This window comes from Neolamprologus brichardi, chromosome 1, assembly GCF_056152115.1.
Source record: "Neolamprologus brichardi isolate AB-2024 chromosome 1, ASM5615211v1, whole genome shotgun sequence".
NCBI classification, from domain to species: Eukaryota; Metazoa; Chordata; class Actinopteri; order Cichliformes; family Cichlidae; genus Neolamprologus; species Neolamprologus brichardi.
In genome coordinates, this window is record NC_142104.1 from 40,416,609 (window position 1) to 40,442,306 (window position 25,698).

General features: G+C 42.1%; 1 protein-coding gene across 2 annotated transcripts; it reads left to right on the plus strand.

Annotated features, from left to right (window-relative positions):
• Positions 1–7,724: 7,724 nt before the first annotated feature.
• On the plus strand, positions 7,725–24,241 carry jph3a (junctophilin 3a). Of its 2 annotated transcripts, XM_006804565.2 has the most exons (5): positions 7,725–9,114; positions 15,956–16,736; positions 17,443–17,567; positions 18,682–19,931; positions 22,430–24,241. In XM_006804565.2, the coding sequence occupies exons 1-5, from the start codon at positions 8,733–8,735 to the stop codon at positions 22,508–22,510; spliced, it is 2,619 nt and encodes an 872-aa protein (XP_006804628.1). In that variant the 5' UTR covers positions 7,725–8,732; the 3' UTR covers positions 22,511–24,241. The 2 variants fall into 2 exon arrangements, with proteins under 2 accessions (XP_006804628.1, XP_087698198.1); XM_087842072.1 differs by lacking the exon at positions 22,430–24,241 and having other exon boundaries at positions 18,682–20,015.
• Positions 24,242–25,698: the final 1,457 nt, after the last annotated feature.

Here is a 25,698-nt window from a genome sequence, read left to right on the forward strand (position 1 = left end):
ACATTAGCTGAACCACCTATACGTGGTTTGGGCCAAACTTGCAGTGCTATTTCAAATTCTTCATCACATTCGCAGGAGATCAAAATCCAAAGAATTTGATTTATAATCATTTCTTTAAAAATATAGGTGTGTGTGTGATAGACTTGTAGTCAAGACCGCCTAGACCAAGACAAGACCAAGACCAGAGGGTATCGAGACCGAGACAAAAAAGTCTTTAAGCTGCAGCCAGATGCTGCTTCGTTTACGGGTATCAGGCATATTTATGTGTTTTTACTTTCGCACAGCCCTCCTCACCGCTGTCTACTGTCTCACTCACTGAGAGGACAGACGCACGCTCCACATGACTGTCGCGTCCATCACCCTCTCTGTTTTTCACAGAATGATATTATCCTATATCCTCGCATGTGATTGGCCACAATACGGAGGGATTGGAGCATAGCTGAGCCACTGTGTGAGAGCTGAGCAGCCAAAGGAAATTAAGTGAGGAGCGGCTCTTGCTCAATGGGAGTCGACTCTGATTCACTACAAAGCACTCTCTAAGCACGGCTCTTAGAGCTGATGATTTTGAAATGACACATTATCGAACGTTACGTTGTGTGTCATGGATACTGTTGACTCTAAATCTCCCGACCACTATGTGGATCCGAGACAGCAAGACCAAGACAAGACCAAAGTCCGTTGAGACCAAGACCACATAAAAGTGGTCTCGAGACATCCAGCTCTAGTGTGAGACAGACAGACAATCTTTGTGGAAGATTTAGTTGAGACTGACCCACCTGTTGAGGTGGCGGCAGCATACACATAATATGATCACTGCAGTAGGATGACGACTGGCGACAAAGCCAGCAGGCGATGATTATTCGTATCTTGAGAACTAACCATTTCACTTCGTGTTGATCACGTTGCATGAAAATTGGCAGCAGTTCACCAAGTGCACTACAGAGGGCACTCGAGATGGTCTCATATAAACCTGCTCCAGGATGGAAAGCTCACATTTTATTGTCATTTTTCAAATACAGCATCAATAATTTGTGTGAACTGAAATAAAATAACATTTTAGGGACCTTTTTTCTATTTTGCTTATAACTGACTAGTCATCCAGTGACCTTAACCTGGGTAATCCTCCTTTCTGACTACCAATCACGAGTCGTGTTATAAAGAAATGGCCTCGTTGTTCTAGTTTATGTGACTAAACACATAAAACCAGGAAATATTTACAAGTCACTCTTTTGCTTCACTTTTCAAGCGGGTTGTATTTTTATTTATTTTCCAAAAACTAAAATGTAACGATAAAAGGAAAAAACTGTGTGAAATTGAATATACCAACTTCTATCACTGCATTACTGTGACGACGACAAAGCCTTAAAAACCTCATTATTCTGATCACGCACTCCGATTCTTCTCCTCGTCATTATCTTACATTTGTTTTCTCAAGATTACAACAATCCCATAAATATTACAGCAATAATTGTATGACAAGGTCTTATTTTGTTTTTGGGAATGTAATGTGCGGCGGTATCAGTATAAACCAGCCACTGAACACATGGAGCTGACGATCCAATAGATAGAGGATACTTTTTCAATTATTACGTTTTCAGAAAGTCAAAGGAAAACTGGCAGCCTGACAGAGGCATGAGAAGAAACGCCGACGCACCCAGAAAGTATCCGCGATGCTCACGTGTTCCACATTATCTTACAGCCTTCTTCCAACAGTTTTTACCACTAAGCCATACAACACCTCAACCACAACACTTAAACACACACAACACAGCACTCAGAAGCTACCCTGCAGCTTCACAAGTACTCTGTTTAATCTGCACTGGTCACTCCACTTTATTGTTATTGATATTTATATTTAAAAGTGCAATACTGTGATTTTCTGCTGCTCATTCCTGTGCAATATCCCATCTGCCCTCCCGTCATATTTCTTTTCAAGATTTTCTTATTTAATCACTAGTGTACATATATTTATATTTATAGATACATATATATTTAGTCATCTTTTCTCTTTTACCATGTCTGTCTAATATTTTGCTCCTTACTATTTTTCTATTTTTTTATTATTTTATTTTATTATATTTTCTCCTACTGTATCATGCTGCTGAGTGACTGCTGCTCGTCAAACACATTTCATTGCAATGTTGACCCTGTGCTAACTTGCATATGACAAAGAAAACTGAAACTGAAAACTGAAATGATTAAATTCATTTTTCACCTCACAGCTCACACACGTTACCCTGTAATGATGAAGCAAAGCGTTTGCTTGAAGTTCTTGCACGTTTGATTCAAAATAAAAACACCATTCTGAACATTTCTGCAGTATTGAAGGTGACCTTTATTGTCCTTTTCTTCAATGTTATATTTTCATATTTCTTGTAATAAATTTGCAAGAATTTCAAGCAAACTTTTTGAACTTAATAATTTTAGAGTAAGGCTGTATGACAACAGGTGGAACGAGTCTAATGCTGTGAATTCTTTCTGGATGGAGCGTAAATGGTGTCCAACATTTAGTCCAGTAGTTCCCCAGAAACAGTCTGGATCAAAGCCGACCAACCAGTTTGCTGTTGGCACAGTTAAATTTGACTACACTTGCTGAGGTGCATAAAGTTGCCGTTGAGGAGCACTGCTCGCCTTTACGCCCTTTGGGTTACAACTGTTTGAGCTTATTAAGAATTTTAAAATAAAACCTGTGTTTCTTACAACTCTGGTGCCAGTCTGCTGCTTATGTTGTGGCTTTTGAGCCAGGCCGTAACAGGAGACATATGTAAGGTTTAAAAGCATATTGCACATTCCTAAGATAAAAAACACACGATGGCCCTGATTTGCCCACACAAGCCATTAAAAACATATTTACACTGGCAGCCGGGTAAAAGATAAAGCCTCTTGAGAAAATAAGCGTCAGTGTATCGACTGTGGAGTTGGAAAGCGCTGCCGCTCTCAATCCCGCTCTTTGGTAGGATTAAACACTCCAACACTCCTCTCTTTACCGGCTTCAGTTAATTCAAAATGCAGCTGTGCGTCTTTTAACAGGTACGAGAATCTATGAATGCATAACTCCAATTTTAGCCAAACTACATTGGCTCCCTGTTAAACATAGATTTTAAAATTATTTTATTCACTTTTAAAATTCTGAATAATTTAGCGCCCAGCTATCTTTCTGAACTACTCCACTTATACAATCCCAACAGAGCACTTAGATCGTCCAATCACAGGCTCCTAGCACAACCTAGGTCTCGACTGAAGTCCAGAGGTGACCGGGCCTTTGCAACCGTGGCACCCAGACTCTGGAATAACCTCCCTGTTCATATTCGTACTGCCGAGTCTATCCAGTCTTTCAAATCATGTCTTAAAACGTATCTTTTTACTTTGGCTTTTGATTCTAACTAGTTGGCTGTTCTAGCTTGTTGTGTTGTTACCTCATGTTTGTTGTCCTGTTTTATTGTTTGTTTTAATTGTGTCATCCTTTTACTGACTGTGAAGCACTATGGCCAACACTGTTGTTGTAATATGTGCTCTATAAATAAATTTTGATTTGATAAAAAAAAGAAATATTGAAAATAAAACAGCTGCACACACCTGTAAACAACCCGATATACACCGTGGTAAAAACACTGCATTCTCACGCTGAAAGCTTTAGTTCAACTCTTCTGTGTAATAAAAAAAAACAAGTCATGTTAAGGATTTATTTTAACTGGGCAATCAAAAAGTAATCTATTACTTGGCACCAGGTACGAAGGAAGTACCAAGTAATTTGAAAATGCATTACTTTTTTTTGAGTAATGACCCAAATTACTCTAATTACAAGCCTAACCACATGCAGAACTGCTAATGTTAGCTGCTAATTTTGGCTACGTAGCATTAACCTTAATGTTTATGTGATACTGCTAATAATAAGATTAAGAGAGCATATGCAGGTAAGAACAGGTCTCTCTCTGTGGAGTGTCAGGACCTGCTGAGGGTTTTCCAGCAGGTTCCTCCAACAGCAAATCTGAATGCTAACATCACCTTATGTACTTTTGTTATTTGGGAACTAACTGGTGGGAACAGTTATCACACACTGAAGGCATCGTGTGCTTTAATTTCTGCCTGGTAGGTTGACTTATTTCCATTTGGTTTGGTTTTCTGTTTCTCTGCGTTTCATTATCAATGATTTGGTCATAGTACCAGTCAATGACTGCGTTAACAGGAAAAGACATGCAAATCATTTCACAATGATAGTATTACATGTAAAAACATAGTATTGTAGAAAAATATAACTTGACTGAAAATACATCAACAGAGACATTAATAAACTATCTGGATACTCTGGATAACTCAACATACAGCCATTAACATCTAAACTGCTAGCAACAAAAGTGAGTACAGCCCTAAGTGAAAATGTCCAAATTGTGCCGAATTAGCCATTTCCCTCACTGGGGTCATGTGACTCATTAGTGTTACAAGGTCTCAGGTGCAAATGGGGAACAGGTGTGTTAGATTTGGTGTTATTGCTCTCACTCTCTCAAAGACATAAAGACCTGGATGGCCGCTAACTTTCTGCTTCTTAATTCAGATCAAACTGAGGTCATTGTACTCGGCGCTGAAAAGCTTAGAAATATGGTATCTAACCAGATTCTTACTCTGGATGGCATTACCTTGGCCTCCAGTAACACTGTGAGGAACCTTGGAGTCATTTTTGACCAGCATAGGTCCTTCAACGCACATATTAAACAAATATGTAAGACTGCGTTCTTCCATTTGTGCAACATCTCTAAAGTTAGAAATATCCTGTCTCAGAGTGACGCTGAAAAACTAGTTCATGCATTTATTACTTCCAGGCTGGACGACTGTAATTCATTATTATCAGGAAGTCCAAAAAACTTCAAACTAAAATTGAATTGAATTGAATTGAATACTGGTCAGTGGAAGTCTAACATGGCTCATTATGGCAAAGAACTCTCTGAGGATCTGAAAAACAGACTGTTACTCTACATAAAGATGGCCGAGCCTGTAGGAATGATGCCAACACCCTGAAACTGAGCAGCAGCACGGTGGTCAAGCCCATACAGCAGTTTAACAGGACAAGTTCCTCTCAGAACAAACCTCGCCATGGTCGACCAAAGAGGTTGAGTACACATGTTCAGCGTCATATCCAGAGGTTGTCTTTTGAAAACAGATGCATGAGTGCTGCCAGCATTGCTGCAGAGGTTGGAGGTCTGGAGGTCAGCCTGTCAGTGATCATGCGCCACACACTGCATCACAGGAAGCCTCTTCTAATGATAATCCACAAGAAAGCCCAGAAACAGTTTGCTGAAGACAAGCAGACTAAGGACTACCTGTGTTCTGGTGAGACCAAGACAAACCTACCTGGTTCAGATGGTGTCAGGGGTGTGTGGTGGCAACCAGGTGAGGAGTACAAACACAAGTGTGTCTTGCCTACAGTCAAGCATGGTGGGGTGATGTCATTGTTTGGGGCTGCATGAGTGCTGCTGGCACTGGGGAGCTACAGTTAACTGAAGGATCCATGAATACCAACATGTGACATACAGAAACAGAGCATGATCCCCTCCCTTCAGACACTGGGCCACAGGACAGTATTCCAACGTGCTAACACCTCCAAAAAGACCAGTGCCCTGCTAAATAAACTGAGGGTAAAGGTACGTGACTGGCCAACCATGTCTCCAGATTTAAACCCTAGTGAGTGTCTTTGGGGTATCCTCGAATGGAAGCTAGAGGAGCGCGAGGTCTCTAACATCCACCAGCTCCACGATGTCATCATGGAGGAGTGGGAGAGGACTCCAGTGGCACCCTGTGAAGCTCCAGTGAACTCCATGGCCAACAGAGTTAAGGCAGTGTTGGAAAATAATGGTTGCCACACAAAATATTGACACTTTGGAGACAGTTTGGACATTTGGACTCACTTTTGTTGCCAGTAGTTTAGATATTAATGGCTGTGACAGCAAATTAGTTATACAGTTATACAAGCTGCACACTGACTACCTTACATTGTATCAAAATGTCATAACTCCAAGTTGTCCCATGAAAAAATATATCAAAATATTTAAAACATGTGAGGGCTGTACTCACTTTTGTCAGATACTGTATGTTAAATTGTCCGTAAAGTCTCTCCACTAACGTGCTTTGTACCTTGGAACTTATACATTTGCAGACACTAACCATTTCTTCTGCACCTGTGGTTAAGACTGTTTAAGAAGCAAGAAATAAACAAACCCCTTAACAGATAAGACCACATCAGAATTACTGAAACACTGAAGAAACACTGAATATCTGCTTGTATCTAGTATTGCTCTCTTTTCTTTTTTCTTTCAGAAAACCATCTACCACGATGCTTTCAAGCTATATTTCTGCCTCATTTAGGTCATTTGGACCTTAAGTTGGGTCCATATTCTTTTGTGTATTCTCTTTGTTAACGGGCAGAAAAGAGCATCATGGAGGTCTGGCATGTATCAGTATGCTTCAATGAGCAATTTTACCGGAATTAGACGTCATTTAGAAGATGTGAAAATAGAAAATGTTCAATTCTGCACTGATGAGCAGAGATGAGGGAATGAATGAACAAGAACTGCTGTGGAATTACATTAATTAAACACAGGTTTAGTCATAATTTCATTATGCATGTACAAAGACAATAAAGGGCGATTCTTTTCTATTCTAGCTCTGATTTTTGCACAAAATCAGCGCAAAAACCTGCATTTCATTAAAAAGACGTCTGTTTACGGTTGTTTTTTAAGATCAATTAAGATCAGTTAAGACCATATGTGGCTAACACTGAGGAATGTGGAATAAATGTAAAAAACAAACAAACCCAGAATTAATAGAGAAAATTTGAAAAAATAATACATTAAAAACCATGTTTAAATTTTGAAAAAAATAGAAATTGAATAAGTGAACATTACAAATGAATGAATTATATTTGGTGTGTATTTACTTAATGAATTTATATTTTATTGTTATTTTTAAGATGTTAAAAAAATATATTTATCTATTTAATTTAGAATTTTGCTCATTTTTTATTATGAAGTTATAAATATTTTCATTTATCTGGGTCAGCACAAAGTGCCACACCTTTTCCTTCTGTGTCTCGGAGAGAGCTTTATGTGTTCTGGCTGCACCTGGCATTATGTGAGGTTCTGTTGTCACGGTCCAAACTTATATGAATAAAAGATACAGCAAATGTAAAATTCATAAGACCTTTATAATCTATTTCCTGTGGATTATCTCTTAGTCCTTCATTTCCTGCTCACCCAAACTGACACAAAACTTTCTAATATCATCAATTCAGTGAATAAAAATACATTTACTGGGTAACTAATCTACAAATGTAGACGTCTGGTTTTCCAGTTCATACCACAGCGACACTTATTTTCAGGCCTTGTTGGCATTTAAGGAGGTCGCTCTGGGTCTGTGTGGTGTTCACTTGAGTGAAAGCTACGCTGCACTGGTTTGCTTTTGAGATGAAAATGTAAAAAACAACAACAACAACAATTAAGGAGCACACAAACCTCGAGGAAAACAGACTGCTGACTGACCAGGTGTCTGGGAGGAGGATGAGTGTCAGAGGGAGAGAGCGAGAGAGAAATGAGGCTGGATAATTAGGAAAAGCAGGCGGTATTCCCACAGGGAAAGAGCAGCAAACTCTGCACATGCAGTTATTCGCACCATCCCTCTGTCTCTATCTCTTTAAGAGCTCCGAGAAGGAGTGTGTGTTCGCTGTGTGTGCGTGTGCGTGGGGGAGGGGTATTGGCTGGGGTGGAACAGTCCTGTAATGAGCAGATTTTAGAGAGAGAGAGAGCAAAAAACAAGAGAGGACAGATGACTTGGTGGAATCGGGATATTACAACAACAATCCAGATTTAGGTGAGCGCTGGCATGGAGAAGACAAAGGGGAAAGGACAGGAATAATATCCGCCTCTGATTTTTGCATCCCTCATCTTCACTGGAGAGAGTCGCCTGGATCCCGGCCGAGCAGAGAAGAGGAAAAGGGGGAAGAAGAGCCGGGGAGATATTCACACTGCTTTATGTCCGCCAAGGCGTGTGTGCAGGGCTGAGTCCGTTTGATTGCTATGGATGTGTGCCTCTGAGCGTTAGCCTGGATTGCCTGTATCCAGGCCATGCTATAGAAAAATATCTTCAACTCCTCCAGTTTTTTTTAAACATGGCGTATGAGTGCAGCAGTATCCCTGTCCTGTATCCATCCCTGTGAGCTGGTGATGCAGGGATGTGAGGATGCTCTAATGTGTAATTGAGCCAAGCTCGCTCACTTGCTGCCACCGCCGCCACTCTGTGGGCCTGCGGGACTGCTGGAAAAGCCTAGGCCTCGCTTGTCTGGAGCGCCCTGCTGCACGGCCGAGGCGAAGGGCCTGTGAGGGTGCGTGGTGAGCAGGAAGGTGGAGGAGGAAGTGGAGGAGGAGGATGAGAAGCACTCTGAGCCCGCATGCCCATGGGAAGCAGCATGCACGGCAGCTGTGTACGTCACTCCAGACCCATCGCTGAGGCTCGGATTGCTTCTCCGTCATGAGGCAATGCTCCGTGGGCCCTGTCCTGCTGTTTTTAAAACACCCAGCTAGCGTTCCACATACTAAACTAAGCAGAGAGGAAGTTCGAGGCCCTGAACCTCTATGCTACCTGATTTAAACGAGGCCTCCACCCTCCTTGCTCCTTCTGAGTGAAACAGGCCCTTGTTTTTTTCTTTTTCTTGACGTTCTAAGGATTTGCCTAAACCTGTTTCATGCATGTCCACTGGAGGCAGGTTTGACTTTGATGACGGGGGGTCGTACTGCGGGGGGTGGGAGCAGGGTAAGGCCCATGGCCGAGGTGTCTGCACAGGACCCCAGGGTCAGGGTGAGTACGCTGGGGCCTGGAGCCACGGCTTCGAGGTCCTGGGCGTGTACACGTGGCCAAGTGGGAACAGCTATAAGGGCACCTGGGCACAGGGCAAGCGGCATGGCATCGGAGTGGAGACCAAGGGTCGCTGGGAATACAGAGGAGAGTGGACGCAGGGGTTCAAAGGCCGATATGGGCAGCTGGAGAGCACGGCCAGCGGGGCCCGGTACGAGGGGACATGGAGCAATGGGTTGCAGGATGGATATGGCACTGAAACCTATTCTGACGGAGGTAAGGAAGCTAAGAGCAGCTTATATCTACACAGATTTTCAGACCAGGTTAAAGAGCAGCTTGGTCCACTTTAGCTTCTCTGAATAAAACATTCCAGCTTGTTCCACAAACTAATTTTCAAGCTGCAAGTGGAGCAGCTTGCTTACGTTTTCATCTGCTTAGCTCCACTTTATCACATCTCCAATGTAGGTCACATAAATAACGTGTGGGTCACATCTATGAACACAGACAGGTTACTAAAGACTCCTACTGGGCACCACAGCAGAGGCCTCGGTGTTAAAAGGCCATATTTAGGGTAATGTGCAATTGTAAAGTATCGATAGTGTACAGTGTGAGTGCAAAGCTGTGCAACGGTACAGCTGTACTCACAAGTTTACTTCCACTCATCATGGACTCAAATTTCATGGTAAGTTGTGGCTTTTAATGATTTCTTCAAACTCTCCTTTTTCCTCGATTAAATACATTTTTAATGACTTAAAAAAACAAGATTAGGGTTCACAAGTTTAGTTATTTTGGAATTTCTCCAATCCACACAAAGTTACAAATACACTTCCACTAATATTTAGTTTAATGTCCCTTAGCAAATTGTATTTTGCAAAATTGGTAGCATTCATTTAAATTAGTTGTTTTTCTGGCACAGACCTGGCTTTCAAACATTGTCCTCGCTGAGATTGATCCTGTAGGAAGGCCATTCCTGAAGCTTCCAAAACCAGTTTTCATGTTTGTTTGTGATCATTGTCTTGCTGGAACTCGACTCGACTGCCAAGTTGCTGATTTGAGATGAAGTTGTTTGGTAATTCTCCTTTTCTGTTATTGTTCTATCCGCCCCGGAGCATGATGTTACCACCACCATGCTTGACAGTTGGTTCAATTTTCTTATGTTTGAAAGCCTCACCTTTACTCCTCCAAACATGGCTCCTGTCAATGTGACCAAATGAAAGTGGCTTCAGTGTGAACAGGAACTCAGTGTTTCAGCAGCTTCCAGTTCATGGTAGGCTTGAGCCTTGGTGGTTCCTGGGTTAGCCTTTCAGAATCCCAAAGCCCCAACCTGAACTCTATTGAAAATTTTCAGACTATGTTTGAAAACTAGGTCCTTGCCAGGAAACCAACCACTTGAAACGAACCCTATTAATTCGGCCAAGAAGAGCAGTCAAATAAACAGAAGAATTGCACCAGGAGCTTGTTGATGGTTATCAAAAGCATCTGACTGGGGTGCAACTTGCTGAGGGGCATTCAAACAATTATTAGTGGGGGTATATGTATTTATGTGAACCTATGTAGATTAGAGCAAAACCAAAAGAAATTCAAAGTTGTGCACCCATTTTTTTTATTTTTTGATCATTAAAGACATGCATTCATTCCAAGCGGGGAAAGCACGGTTCAAACAAATCATTGAAAAAGTTACCATGACATTTACGCCCATGATGACGCAAGGTTCTGACCACAACTGTATGACACAGAGAAATCACTACAGAGGGAAATGAAACAATTACAAAGAGACACCAAAGAGCTGCAAAAAGAAATATACAAAGTAAATTGACCACAGCGAGACACTAAAGGATCCAAACAAAACAAAAAATCCACTGGCAAATGAAAATCGGTAAAACAGTGACTCCTACCTACAAAGACACACGAAACCCCCAAAATCCACAGAGACACAACTTGAAAACAAGGAGACACAAATTGACTTCAAAATGATACAAGGCAGCTACAAAAAGATATAAATTGACTACATGGTGAAAATTGACCTCAAAGAAAAATTAAATCAGTATAAGGAGAAACAAGCTGACTACAAAAACCCCACACAAACACAGAGAATATGAAGAGACAACCAAGAGCCATAAAGTGAGCACTTTTAAAAATGTTTCATCACGAGATTTTAAAAAATTACTGTGAAAGACCAAAAATGTCAAAATAATGTACAAAAATGTGCAAAACGACTAAAGAGGACAGAGGACACCAGAAGATATTGTGCTGACTGTCTGTCCGGGCTCGCGCTGTGGAGGCTCTCCTGAGCAGCCTTTCTCGTGAGATTTTAAGAGAACACAAACAGGCTTTAAAAACAGGACACCTCTAATATTAGAAATTAAGCCATTTTGAGTCGTGACTCCTGTTTAGACGCACAGACTTATCAAAACACACCTTCACCCCTCTCCCCAGTGCCATGAAAGTCTCCATGGAAACATTGATACAGCAGGTCACCGTGTCACAAGAGACCAGCTCGCACGGCTCTCCTGCTCTGATTGGCTCACTGCCGCTGTCATTTCCCTTTATTTCTGACTTTGGGGGGTTGTAATGTAGGCCGTTTGATCACCGATGGTAGCCCGCCTCCGAGCACCCAGATGATGGAGCGAGAGGTCAGTGAGCGATGCAGGTGGAATAAAAGCACTGCGTGTGCGCGTGCGGGCTGAAGGTGGAGATTGTTTACCGGGAGGCGGTGGATCGTTTTTTTTTTTTTACCGACTCCCTGCGCGAGTGTGAAGGCTGCACGGGTTCATACGCCCTATTTTAACTGAAAAAGACTGCGTCACGCGACAGCTCTGCTCCTCTCTTCCGCTCACGTGGGAGACCACCGACAGATGAATATAGCACGCGCGAGCTGACACATTTTCCACAACCCAATAAATGTGCAGGTTTTCTCCATCAAAGACCCCCGCCCCCCAAATCAGACACACACACGAGAGAGGTTTACTGACAGGGCTGCCAACAGAGCAAGTGCTCATTAAAAACCATAACAGCCGCATTTGGCGACCATAGCAGGCCACGAGCAGCCTCGTGCAAAAGCCGTCCCTGTCCTGTTTCAGCACCGCGGACAGCTCCGATACTGAAATCCTTAAAAGCCTCAGGAAGAGCGCAGAGCTGAGCGGAAACAGTGTCAGAGCAGCGGGACACATGTACTCTGGAACAAAACAAAGATTTAAGACTGCGTGTGGCATTTGGGTGTTTGAAGACATGAGAATTGTCGTGGTCATAACCGAACTCCTCTCTGGGTGTGTTTACTTGAGTAAACTTGTTGTGTATGCACAGCGTTTTGCTCGCTTCATAATTAAAGAAAATGTTTTTAAATTTATTTATTTTTTCAACATTTGTCACACTAACACATGTAAATAATCTGACACCAACAAGCACAACAATCGTACTATAAAATATTCAATAACATAGACATATTGGGTTTGTTTTTTTCAGTAACAATGCACAGCAACTTAACTGATTATGAAGCATTAATACTTTAACTACTAGCTTTTTTTCATCTATATATCTATCCATAGCAAGTCTATCACACTGGACACTGGGCTGCTCTGCTAACATCAAAGTAAAAGAAATGATGTGATGCTCATGGTAGTTGGGTTACTCATGTGTCTCTCCACACATTTAAGGCTAGATTCACAGCGTGTGGTAACTTAGTGTTGTATTTAATCATTATTCCTCCATTTTTATACTCATAATACCACTTCTGTGATTTAAAGTTTGTTATCCCTCAGCGTCCCCACTGATCTGGAGCCCAAAGCAGTTGTTTGCTTTGCCTAGTGCCAAGCAGCACCTTTTGTATTTTAAAAGCAAATAGGTTAAAAAGGCTGCCCTCTAATCTATTGAGCAGAACTGAGTTCAGCCTATTGGTGGAGCTCTCCTCAGCAGTCCCAGTTTCTTATGTGGTCCCTTAGGAAAATTAATGGTCCTCCCTTGTCTTTACCAATAGTGGAAATCAATGTTTTGTTTATGTATTGATTTTTGTTTCTTTCATTTTCATTTCACCTAGTTTGAATGAACAAACCCAATATTGGGGGTTGATATTATTCTAAGAGCAGCTTCTAAGTGCATGTTAGTACCCATATTGGGTGCTAACTCACTCATTGTCACTGGGACATCTATGGCACTGACACAGGCCTATTCTGGAAATGAGCAACAGCTTTCTAGACATGGAAACAGCCTAAAAGCACAGATAGAGAGACCCAGAGACTATTAGTAAATGGCCTGTATTTGTATAGCGCTTTTCTAGTCCCTAAGGACCCCAAAGCGCTTTACACAACCTGTCATCCACCCATTCACACACACATTCACACACTGGTGATGGCAGCTACATTGTAGCCACAGCCACCCTGGGGTGCGCTGACAGAGGTGAGGCTGCTGGACACTGGCGCCACCGGGCCCTCTGACCACCACCAGCAGGCAACGGGTGAAGTGTCTTGCCCAAGGACACAATGACGAGACTGTCCGAGCCGGGGCTCGAACCAGCAACCTTTCGATTACAACTCTTGAGCCACAATCGACTCAAGATTGGCCGTATAGAAATGAAATGGACAAAGTCATGTGACCAGACATCACAGACTGATTAGCGACGTCTCATTATGAAGCCCTGAGCTGACCATTTTCACCACTGCTGTCTTGGTGTTGTGAAGCCAGATGTGATGAGTAAGGAGTAGATGTGACTGCGAAGCAACTTGTGATTGGCAGCTCAGCAGCTAATGAGCATACTCTGGATACCTACCCTCCTCTCTAACTCTAATAATGACCAGAATTTATGAAATGAACTTCATGTGTGCCACATGGCATGTTTACGTCAGACATTAAATAGAGTTTCTAAACCAAGAGTTAATGAGCCGTTGGTGCAGATAGTGTTTTTGAAGAGAGGACCCAAAAGCAGACACTTGAAGACAGAACTTGATCTTAACAAAAGGCAGGCTGTTTATTAAAGATAGAAGATCAGACAAGGATAGAAAATAAAAGACAAAAGGCAATGAAGGCGTATGCTAGAAAACCTACTAAGGACAAGACACGTGGAGGAAGGTGAACTGAAGTTCCGGAAAAGGACAAAGGGGAAGTGATGCAATAAATACACAGACCGCTGATTATGAAAGTGGAGAGAGCCTCAACTGGAACAAATTAAACACAGAGACAAGGGAAGCAAAACTAAACACAAGCACATGACACAAGGACTATCAAAATAAGACAGGAAACACACTGACAATGACAAGCACTCAAGGATCGGTCGGGCTGAATTAATCGGCCACTCTAAAAACTGAATCTCGACTCTTCAGTTTTGGACTACTGTGTGTAGAAAACAGGTGACCTGAAGACACATCTTTAATTTTTCTTTCACACACAGAATTATCAATCCTTAAAATTCACTACTTGCAGTCTTGGTTGTAGCTGGCTTGCTAGGTTGATGACTTTAGCCATGATCAGAAGCAGCTGGAGCAGTACCTACTAAACCCAACCTGCTACAGAGAAGAACAGACAGCTATTAAAAGGCTGACTGCAACATAAACCTCTCCAGCTTTATAATCAGGAATGAGTCCTACTGTAAGTGAAACTAACACGCTGGTAAGTTTCCTTCCCAGAAACATGAAACTTTAGATTTACTTCACCCTTTGCTCTGATCACCTCAGGGATTTGAGGAGAGGATGCTGACCTCTCCTTAGAGCAGACCTGCTTTGGTTGGAGGCTGCTCTCAGGAGTTTGCCCTCTTCCAGGAGGTCTGGACATCAACTGGAGCTGATTTTTTGTTCTTGGTGTAGACAGAGAGGAGCATAGTGAGAGAGGAGGCTTGACATATATAAACCTTTATGGCTGATTTCAGAGCAACAGCAACCCCCTCGTTGTATCATAATATGCTGGCTTGTCTTTTGCTCACCTCCTCCACCTAAATTGCCAAATCCTCAACAGCTCAGGCATAAAGATTCCTCCACTACAGCTTTTCCTGTTTTTACAGAGTACATATGTGTATTTTCTGCAGACTGGGAGAAGCCAAAAAACAAGTGTTATTTATGGTTTATTTCAAGTGTTTCTATTATTTTAATGCCATTCCACTTTGTTTCAAGTTAGCACTGCTGTGTTTTAAAGATTTTATTCTTGGCAGCGTGTAGTTTTCACACAAAGATGCACAAACACATCACATATTAGATCGGATGCTGAGCAGCCTCCTCACATTATGGAATATTTTATACATTTCCATCCACATGAGGCAGGGATGGCATTTTTAGACTGACATACAGATGCAAATTAGTATGCAAAGCTCTGGTGTGCTCACAGTGAGTCCAGACACATCTTTGTCAAGCTTTTCTCAGAAGTGTCAGTGTTGTCATACACGTCACCAGGACTTTTCCTGTTTCAGAATGAAAAATTGATGAAAAACTAATGAAAAATTAGCATAATGCTTGGGTAAAAACCCCAATCAATTCAACTGCAACTGCATTCTTTCTCATACCCAGTGGAGGGAAACTACCTTTCCCTTTGACCTTTAACATGACTTTATGGTTTCAGGTCATGCTAAACACTGAGCTGTGTGACAGAGCTGGGTGTTATACCGTGTCCTCACTTTTAGCCTCAAGTGTTAGCATGCTAACACATGTGAATCAGCCTTAAACACAGAACAACGTTACCTATGAGGCTGATGCACGAGATGACTGGCTGATTACATTTGAAGGGAATTTGCTTAAATTAACTTAACTCCTAACCCTGTGCTATGTGAGTATGTAAAGTTTGGGGTTTGACATCTTTTGAAAACTTGGCAGTTTGACAATTTAGAAGTGGACGGGAGCCCTCTGACCAGTTCTCAGTAATCCATCCTGCCTGAAATTAGCCCTGCACACCAACTTTGCTACTCAGTGAGCACTTTGAGATTGCAAAGACCTTCCACTGAGTAATGCAAAGATCATTTTGGCAATTACTGTATAACAGTTAGCATACATTAGTGTATTCCATGCATACTACTCTCCTGTTTGGTCCATTGAGAATTCAATTAATGATCTAACTAATGAATGAATTTACACATAGATATTTGGACACTCAAATAAAATGCAGTTCTTATGTCTGACTCGTGCTGTGTCTGTCTGTCTTTCAGGAACCTACCAAGGCCAGTGGCTGGGAGGGATGCGCCACGGCTATGGTGTGCGACAGAGTGTGCCGTACGGCATGGCAGCTGTCATCCTCTTCCCTCTGCGAACATCTATAAACTCTCTCCGCTCTGAGCACAGCCATGGCCCTCCTGCTGTGCTGGAGGACGGCACTGCCACCACGCCTACAGATGGGGTGGTGGCCGGACTGGCTGGGAGCCCAGTGGGCCGGGGTGGGTTTGCTCTTGTGGCACCGAGTGAGGCCGAACGGCAGAGGAAGAGAAAAGGCCGCTTTCGGCAGTCTATCCTAAGTGGCCTGAAGCTTCGGCGCTCTGAGTCCAAAAGTTCTCTAGCCAGTCAGCTCAGCAAGCAGAGCTCCTTCTGCAGCGAGGCCGGCATGAGCACTGTCAGCTCTGCTGCATCTGACATCCACTCCAACACCAGTGAGAGTGAACAGGGCGCTCCTGTGGATGCCACTGTCACTGAGATGTATGCTGGAGAGTGGAGGAGTGACCAGAGAGCTGGCTGGGGCGTGAGCAGGCGCTCAGATGGCCTGCATTATGCAGGCGAATGGGCGGGCAACAAGAGGCACGGATATGGCTGCACCACCTTCCCCGATGGCACCAAGGAGGAGGGAAAATACAAGCAGAATGTGCTGGTGAGCGGAAAACGCAAGAACCTGATCCCCCTGAGGGCCAGTAAAATCCGAGAGAAGGTGGACCGAGCTGTGGAAGCTGCGGAGAAGGCCGCGGACATCGCCAAGCAGAAAGCAGAGATTGCTGTGTCGAGGTTAGCTCTTCCAGTATTCTGGTCACCGCTTCGTAGGAATAATTTGAACGTATCTCGTTAGATCGAGCTGGTGACACACCTCTGCGCACCCAGCAAGATTAAGCAACATTAAATCCTCTGAAGTCTAAGACATCACTGGTGACGACCCTCGGTCCGTCACCCTTTGTTTGAAAAAACTAGCATTTTTGGAGAAATCATTTTTGATGAGTGTCAGTGTGTTGTACAATAATCACTGTCTTTGTCCCCTGATAACCGGGGGATGATTTCTTTTAAATGAGATAGCGTTAGACCTCACAAAGTTGGGATTCAAATCTGGTCAAATACCTTCCCCAGAGACGTGAATAAAAGAACAAGTGGTATATTACAAACTATGGTGTGCTTTGCATTACTAACCAATTATCTGTTCCTGTGTGGTGGGGTAGTGCTTTATATTGTCTATATTGCTTCATAGTGAGCCACAGCACATATTTAGCCCTTCAAAGGCTAATCAAGCTACGTTTTTTTAACTGCAAACTTTTTGAGAGACAGTCATGCTTCCTTTTCGATAAAACATATTTTTTGCAGTCTCGTATGAAAGTTTCACTTAGATATTACGAATACCTGGATATTGTTTAGGAGAACATTTTTAGTACTTCATAGATAAAAAGTAATTTATCTTAAAATACACACACGTTTTGACTTTGCTGTTTCTGCCTGTTCTGTTCAGGATGAGCCACGCTCGTGGGAAGGCAGAGGCCGCAGAAGGTGTGGCGCAGAAAGCCACGGAGGAGTGTCGACTGGCTCGGATAGCTGCCAAAGAGCTTTCACCCTCCTTTCACATCTATGGCAATGGTTAGTAGGTGCACAAGTGTCAGTACATTAAATGTAACAAATGTAGCAAAGCACTATGTGCGAATCAGTCTGTTTACCATTTACCAAAACTGACCAACAGGGTCTGTTGCAAGTAACAGGTAGCTAAATGTGTTAGCTTAAGCTAATTTCACACTTTACATGTTCTTGTTATGATCCTACTTTCACAAATGAGTTATATGATATGTAGCATGCATAAATAAGAGCTAAATACTAACTAGCTTAGCTTAGATGAGTGGCCTCCCCCATCTGATGGATGACTGGTTTCTGAGGCCCTGTTGTGAAGCCGCTAAATGAGTGTTTCTCAATATGACCGGTATGACCTCAGATGTGTGCCTGTGCTCACAGAGGTCAAGACAGAAAGACATTTTTCCACAGACCTCTATAGAACTGGAAACCATAAAAACGCAATTTTAGCATTGCAAAAGGAAAGAAGAAAAAAAGCAGTTTTTTTGTAGTAAATGCTGTAAATGAATTTGTCATTTGGCAAATTATGCAGTCAATTAATGGTTGAAATTGACTGCTTAGATATTTGTGTATATGGTATATTTTATCTCAATTTTAAAGCCATAAACAAACTATTTGTTTATGGAGGCAAAATAATTAACCTATAAAGATAAAACAAAGGTATAACAACCTTTCTATTTGTTTTTTGCCATCAGGCTTTTCTCTTAGCTTCACTGATTCTATAGTACTTTGTATTTTTTAGATTTTCCACAGAAATTTGTTTGAGATAATTATGAGTCATAGCTAAAGGATTCAAATGCACTAATTTTCTTAAAATCTACATGCAAAAGTACGCCTACTGGAACCTTTACAGATTAATAAAGTAAGTGTGAATTTGCTTTTAAGCGTAGGCCCAGTGTTACACACATTTTAATCTCATAATAAACTACAAAGGATTAGCCTGTAAGAATTCAAATTAAATCAAGTATATTCACTTTCATAATCCTCTCTAAGCTGGCAGCACGAGGCTCCGTTTGTTTGCAGCTCTTCTCCTCCTTTTGTGTGCCGATGACACTCAAACATACTCGCACTGTAGGCTTTGCTCTGGGTGCCAAATCACCTCACTGGTGCTGTTCTCCTGTTTTCATAGGGCTCGAATGTCAGCGGCCCAAACACCAGGGCGCCAAGGACAAAGACCATGAGGTCATCTCCACAGGAACAGACAGTCCGGAGCTGTGCACTCCCGACACCACGCCACCTGTGATAACACCTGATCTCAGCCCCGTGCTGAGCGTACCCACCTCACCTCCCCACAGTCCACTCAAACACACCCATCGCCCCAGGAATGCTTGCTTCATGCGCCAGAGCGCCGTGGACGATCAGGGCGGGGCTGAGATCCAGGTGCTGGTAGAGGGGCGGGGGATGGATCTGCCGAGGGGCGGGGCTAACAATTGGAGCGACGACATGTATCCGGATCGAGCGTGTAGCAGTCGCTCCACTACGCCCTCCCTTCTGGAAGAGCAGGAGGGACAACTAAATGGCCACGAACAAGCCCCTTTGTCCAACCACAAGCCACGGGAGAAATCCATTTCCAATCACAAGTCCCGGGACCACGCTTCCTCCTACAGAGCCTGGGAGCATTCCTTGTCCAACCAAAAGCTCTCCAAGCACGCCTCTTCCAATCACAAGTCAAGAGACTACTCATCGTCCAATCACAAAACATGGGATCATTCGTCCACCAATCACAAAACCTGCGAGCATGCCTCTTCCAACTACAAGCCACAGGTGCACATTTTATCCAATCACAAGGCCTTGGATCACAACATGTCCAATCACAAGACTTCTGAGCATGCTTCTTCCAATCACAAGCCCCAAGAATATATCTTGTCCAATCACAATGCCAAGGACCACATCTCTTCTTCTTGTTACAATCCTCGAGAGCATGTCTACTCCAACCACCATCCGAAGCAGCACAACCACTCCAACCACAAGCTTAACGAGCACGCTGTAATCGACCAAAGGCTAGACGGCCACACCGGGGGCTGGACTGCTGAAAGCACCCTTAGGTGGAGCCCCGCCCACTCGCGCCTCACAGAGCAGGACGAGGAGAAGATGAATGACTATACAGTCGACATGAGGCTGCACTGTCCGGACTCGCAGACTTCTCGGGGGCTGGGACAAGAGTCCCCGGCCCCCAAGAACAACAGGCTGCGATCCAGAAGCCTTCGACCGGTCAGAGAAGGATCCATGGACTCTGTACAGATGCTGGACAACCTGAATGTGGGGGCAGAGCTGGAGGAGTGGCCACTGCACAGGGACCTCACCCTCTCCCCACCTCTAAAGTCTCAGCCCATCACTCTGGAGCAGGAAGGAGAGCAATTCACCCTCAAATCAAACTCAGTGAGTCCGCAGTGCTCTGTCAGGCTAACAGTTCATTTCTTAACACATAATAACATAATGTTTGCTGTTACCACAACACACTGATAAAAAAAGAAAAAGAGCTGTGTGATAAGACCTACATATTTCAGTTAAATGCAACAAAACCAGTGTAGAGTTAATATTTAAAGGAAGAGCTATGTGTTTACCAAAACTTCACGTTTTAGTCACAGTGCCAGTGTAAAGTCCTCAATGATAAAAATCAAATGATTTTTCAGATTAAAAGACTTTTAGCTCACAAAATGCCAAGATGTATTAGACAGGAAATTTGAAAACAACTCAAGAAAAATCATTTTTCTCAGTGTTAGACGACAGTGAGATATGAAAGTCACTGCTGAATCATCAGCACAGCAGATAAACGTCTGTCTTGAAATTATTAAGAGCATAAAAAGAAGACGATTAGACTTCCTGAAGTTTTTGGAGACGTTTCATTTCCTTTCTAGCTTTTCAAGCTCTTAAGACTCGGGGTGACCGAGAACCTGCACAGATGCTGTGGTGGTGGCACTCCGTCTCTATTTCACTCTTCTGTACCACCTTTAGGAGTCAGTCCGGCAACATGCATTTGAGTAAAAGTCCAGGTAAAAAGATGTTTATTGAAACTTTTAATTTACATGGCAAGACTCGGTCAAAAAACTGTGTTGCTTCCAGCTTATCCGACTCCCCAACTACGTAATTACAGTGTGCCGGAAGCCCAAAATACTAAAAAGCGCATTAGAATGTCGCACTTCTATATTCTAAACCTTTAACAAAACAGTATTTTGAAATTAACTAGAAATTATATTCTTAACATCAAACATGTATATTTCTCCTTTAATCATTTTACCAGTACCAATAAAATTAACCTTTAATTGGCTCTTACAGACGCCTGTGTTGGAAAATATCTATCACTGTGATAAGAATCAAAGGTACGAAACTATCACAATTAACTCCACAATGTTACATTTTCAATTTTTACACTGAACAAAGGAACTTTCAATGGACAGATTACTGATCCAAGAGCTTCCCTGAAACTGCTAACACGTGGTGTTACTGCATGCAGAGATTCAAAAATACAACAATCGAAAAAACAGCATCTCAACAAAAAGATATAAACTAACCAAGAGATTCCTAAAACAATTACGGAAAGACTCAAAACGAGCACAAAGTGAAACTGAATGCTTGCAGATTCACAAAACAACAAAAGGAGAGCAAACACTACAAAAATGTAAAATAATGAAAAAAAATAACTCAAAAGGATCTCAAGACTGAAAAATGTCTGAAAACAACTACAAAGATTCTTGAAGGCAAAATATGAATACTCTCAAAACCACCTTCAGCTGACTCAGGTGTGTAGCTGTGAGATTAGATAAGAAACTCCTGGGTTTAGCCTAAAATTTTCCCACTACACAATTCAAAAGTCCATCACCACAAAGGGTCTAAAATGGAACCGAAATCCAGAAGTGCTCTGGTTTTAGAAGCATTTCCTCATTTCTGTTCCCATATAAATGCATTCTTTACACAGTGTCTTCAGTACAAGACTTTCCTGCATCCGTCATGGTGGATGATTGTAAGAACGACACCAAGGAGCCAGAGTCTGTAATGTGTCCACTAGATGACACACTCGTTGTTATTGCCTTCTTATTCCATAGGTAGACGTGGACACATGTGGGGTGGGCATTATCATGAGGAAGTTGTGTTTACAAAAATCATGAATTTTACATGTAGTTTGCACCAGTGAGGTCTAAGCGTGCCCTGTGACGGACCAAAGTTGTCTGGTGATCAGTACATAGTTAACTTTGTTAACAAGCCTTAAAATAATCAGCATAACATCAAGTTACCAAGTATTCTTTTTGAGTTTCACAAAAACACTTCGGTATTAGGGTATCACTTTTGTAATTCTTCAAATTTCAGGTTTTTTGGGCGGGGTTTTCTTCTTCCTCTTACAGAGTGCATGCTTACATAGTTTAGGATGTTAACTTTCAACAGATGTTAGGAAAACCATAAACACAACTAGTTGAAGAATAAGTAACTAAACCTCCTTTTGTTTTGAGTATATGTAGGAAAAAAAAGTTAAGTCACTGCGGACTCCTCTGTGGGCTCGCAACAACATGGACCTTCATTTTCACTCCCGAGGCATAATATACTGACGATTGGTCACCTAGTGTAAAATGTTACGCTTTGGGAGTGAGAACGTGCTGTCACTTTATGTCACTCGGACCCAAGCAGACTCACGGACGCAGAAAATATAATCGAGACTCACATCTGTTACGTTATGTTGCCCAGTTATTGTGCTCTTTAAGGCACCTGAGCAGAAAATGCAGCCCAACACTAACCTCTAACCTGTGTGTTGATAGCCTGGTGGGTTACTCAGATGTCCATTGTTAAATCTTGACCAGTCTGAGTGTCTGTGTTTGTGTTTCCACTGAGATCGTTGGTGCTGTAACTGGACTAATTGCTTTTTTCTCTCTTCTCTTGTCTCCTAGGGCTCCAGCTCTATTCTGGTGGTTATGGTCATTTTACTCAATATTGGAGTAGCCATTCTTTTCATTCACTTCTTTATTTAAGCTTATACAGGTATGATCTACTAAGACTTATTGATAACTACGGTATATTATATGATTACTTAATGAGATGGACGTTCTGTCTATTCGACTGGAGCCCGCAGCCCGAGTGAAGGACACAGCAGAGCCTTTCTATTGTTGCTACTGTCTTTTTCACCTCTGTTGAAGCCCATTTCAGTTTCTACAAACACACCATTTCTTTTCAAATGCTTATTTTGAACTTTCATTCAATATAACTTCCATAGAACTTCCACATGATAAAAGGCGGTTGAATTAGAGTCACGAGAAAGGAAGAAAATGCAGCTTTAGACGAGCGTGTTGTTTCGGACTCACGTGCACGGATGCCCGTCGCTGACAGATCAGTGGACTGGAGATGGCACAGGCAGCGTTGCCCATTTTTTAAATCAGTCTAGAAAAGAATATAGCAACTCATGTTTCCTGGTTATCATGAGAAACACACTCAGTCCTAAGCCCCCTTTTGCCTTTGAACCCTTTTCCTTTCCTTCAAATCCATCAGTCTCTATTCGCACTATGCGCTACAGAACTATGCTGCAAGAGTAGATCCATTTTAAAGGGCTCCGTCATTATTCTTTTCTCTTTTCCCCCCCTACTACATAAACACGCAACCATTGCATGAGGCTGTGTGAGATTTTAAAAAGTGCATTTTTCTATCCCTTTAACATCACTGTTCTGTCTTCATTTGTGCGCACTTCATCCTGATGGTCACCTCTCGATTGTCAGACACTTCACATTCAACCAAAATCACAGAGTATGACCAAATCATATTTGATTTGCGAAATCAAATGCCAGCGACCAACACATGCCAAGCCCTCCTGGTCTAATCCGAGAGGAACTTTCTGAATTCATTACAAGTAAAGTGGAACCACATAAACACACGTTTGCGTGCATAATAAACCGAACAAAAAGCAAAAGAAAAAAAAACACATTTAACTGCTGACATACTGAGGAGGTATCAGCCTTGCCCCTTTGTACAGCCTTGAGACTGTTATGTTATAATCACTAATTCTAATATATAAGTGTATGTGTCATTATTCTTCAAGTTTGTTACTTTTTGCAGTTTGCAAGACAGAGAGAATGCTGAGTGCCTCGTATTTATTCATTTTGGTTCTCAAATTGATTTAAAAGCCAACCCTAGATCAAACACCCCACATGGGCAGGCTAAGAGGAGACAAATAACTTTGAAAATTAAAAAAAAGGCGATCCCTATCCTTCGGCCCTCCACACAATCAGCCCTTCCCTCTTCACCCTGAAATGGCATGCACTGTTTTGTCTCTCTCTCCCAGTCGCCCCTTTTGGACCAGTCGAAAAGGGAAAAATGGGGTTTCTACGGTGTCATTTCCAGAAAACTGTTTTTTTTTTTGAGACCGGATGAGATTTTTGTTTCCAGCATGTTTGTTTAGCCTGCTCAATCTGGTGTCAGTTTGTGAATTTCTCCCTCTTGTCTCTCTTATCCAGCAACACAAGGCTACGTGAGACATGGAGAGCAGTGTAAAATAAACGCTAGCTTTTAACTCTCAGTGGATACTGAAATGTCCCGAGTTTATGAATGATATAAAAGAAACTCTCTGCTACTGTATGTTTTATACTTCGCACCCAGTGGCATCATCATGTTGTGACATCATTGCATGCCCGAGCATGCTCTTTCTTACTCTTTGGTTTATGAGGTTGTTTCAAAGTTAATGTGGAGAAAATAATGAAATGTTTGAAATTAAAGAGCTTGGTGTGGTTATTACTGAAAGTAATTTCATCTACAGCCCATACTACAGCCAGTACAGACTACATGTTGAGCAGGAAGTCTAAAAGCTATCTGCCCTGCACTTTATGTCAAACTCATTTTACATGGTTTTACACATACAGCCCACTTTGGCCTTATGTGAAGTGGACCAGTGCAACTTCCCTTTATCTCAGTATATAAGAAAAAGAAGTGCAACTTTCCCATGTGGTAAAGAAAGACTGCTGTAGTATATGAACGCAATCTGTCAACATGACTCTTTGGACTTAAATTGGAAGAACTAAATGTGTAAAATATAGAAATATATCACTTAATTGTTTTGGTGTTGTATCAATGGCCATAGGGAGGCCTTTAACTGTAGGAAAAGCTCTAAAACTTGTGAAAATACACTTAAAAGTCTAACATGTCCACATTTTCCGAAGCCATCCATTGAGCCAGATTGGAGTCTTTGCTGGCCCAAATCTGGCCCCCGGGCCTTATGTTTGATGCCCCATTACTAAAATTGCAGTTCCTCAAGTGGCCACCTATAGACAATCCCCATAGACATGAATGTTAAAATGGCCAACTTTACAGCAGAAATAAACATGTTTAGATTCTAGAACAGTGTCAGTCTATAGAGTTTATATCCTCATCAATGCCAACTGTGTTTGGGGCAATTTAAGAATAACTCGCCTCTTTAAAGAATATTACAGCTGTAATCTTTGGCGTGGCTGCTCTGACAAGTTCGGGTATTTTGTCTGACTACTAAAAGACCAACACGTTCTCCTTAATGCCATGTTATGCACAAGGTGTCCTCTGGTGTTGTTGTCCTGATGCAACTGCTACAGCATTATTGTCTGCCATGAGAAGTCTTCTCCATTTCTGAGCCCACGGTTGGACCTTAGAGGTGAAGCAGTGAAATAAGCTGCAGGTATATAAGCCTTTGGTTTAGATTTAATTGGGACACGCTTTTATTTTTTCACTTTTACTTACTACTTTGCTACGGCTGGGGAAACCTGCAGTCAGATGAGACTGACATAGTCACACAGATGAGTGACGAAACATTTCTCCCACTTAAAACACTCCAGATGAACAGAATCTGCTTTTTGAGGTACTACTTTAACTTTGCTCATCTGTTAGCAAGAGCTTTGTGAGGCATAGCCATTAAAAGGTAAGTGGTTAAGTTTAAGAGAAGACCAAATTCTAGTGATAGTCATACAACAGTAACACTTTTGAAAGTGTCAAATTGAAACAGCCAAATTTGTGGGTCAGGGCACAGACATGCCGTTACTGAATAATGCCCTGGGGATGCAAATGGGCTGAAAAGACACTGTGAAGAATCAGTGTTACACTTTATTGATTGAGTTTTAAGCTTTTGTATTTTTATATTTTTTTCTAGTCAATATTAACATTCCATTAATATGACAGTAAGTAATGCTAGTTAGGTTAGTTAGCTAGC

Bases quoted from the DNA above. Each gene is read 5' to 3' on its own strand.
- jph3a (XM_087842072.1), top strand. From the start codon at position 8,733: ATGTCCACTGGAGGCAGGTTTGACTTTGATGACGGGGGGTCGTACTGC. The intron at 16,737-17,442 runs GTTAGCTCTTCC...TGTTCTGTTCAG, and splicing joins GCAGAGATTGCTGTGTCGAG to GATGAGCCACGCTCGTGGGA. The intron at 17,568-18,681 runs GTTAGTAGGTGC...CTGTTTTCATAG, and splicing joins CTTTCACATCTATGGCAATG to GGCTCGAATGTCAGCGGCCC.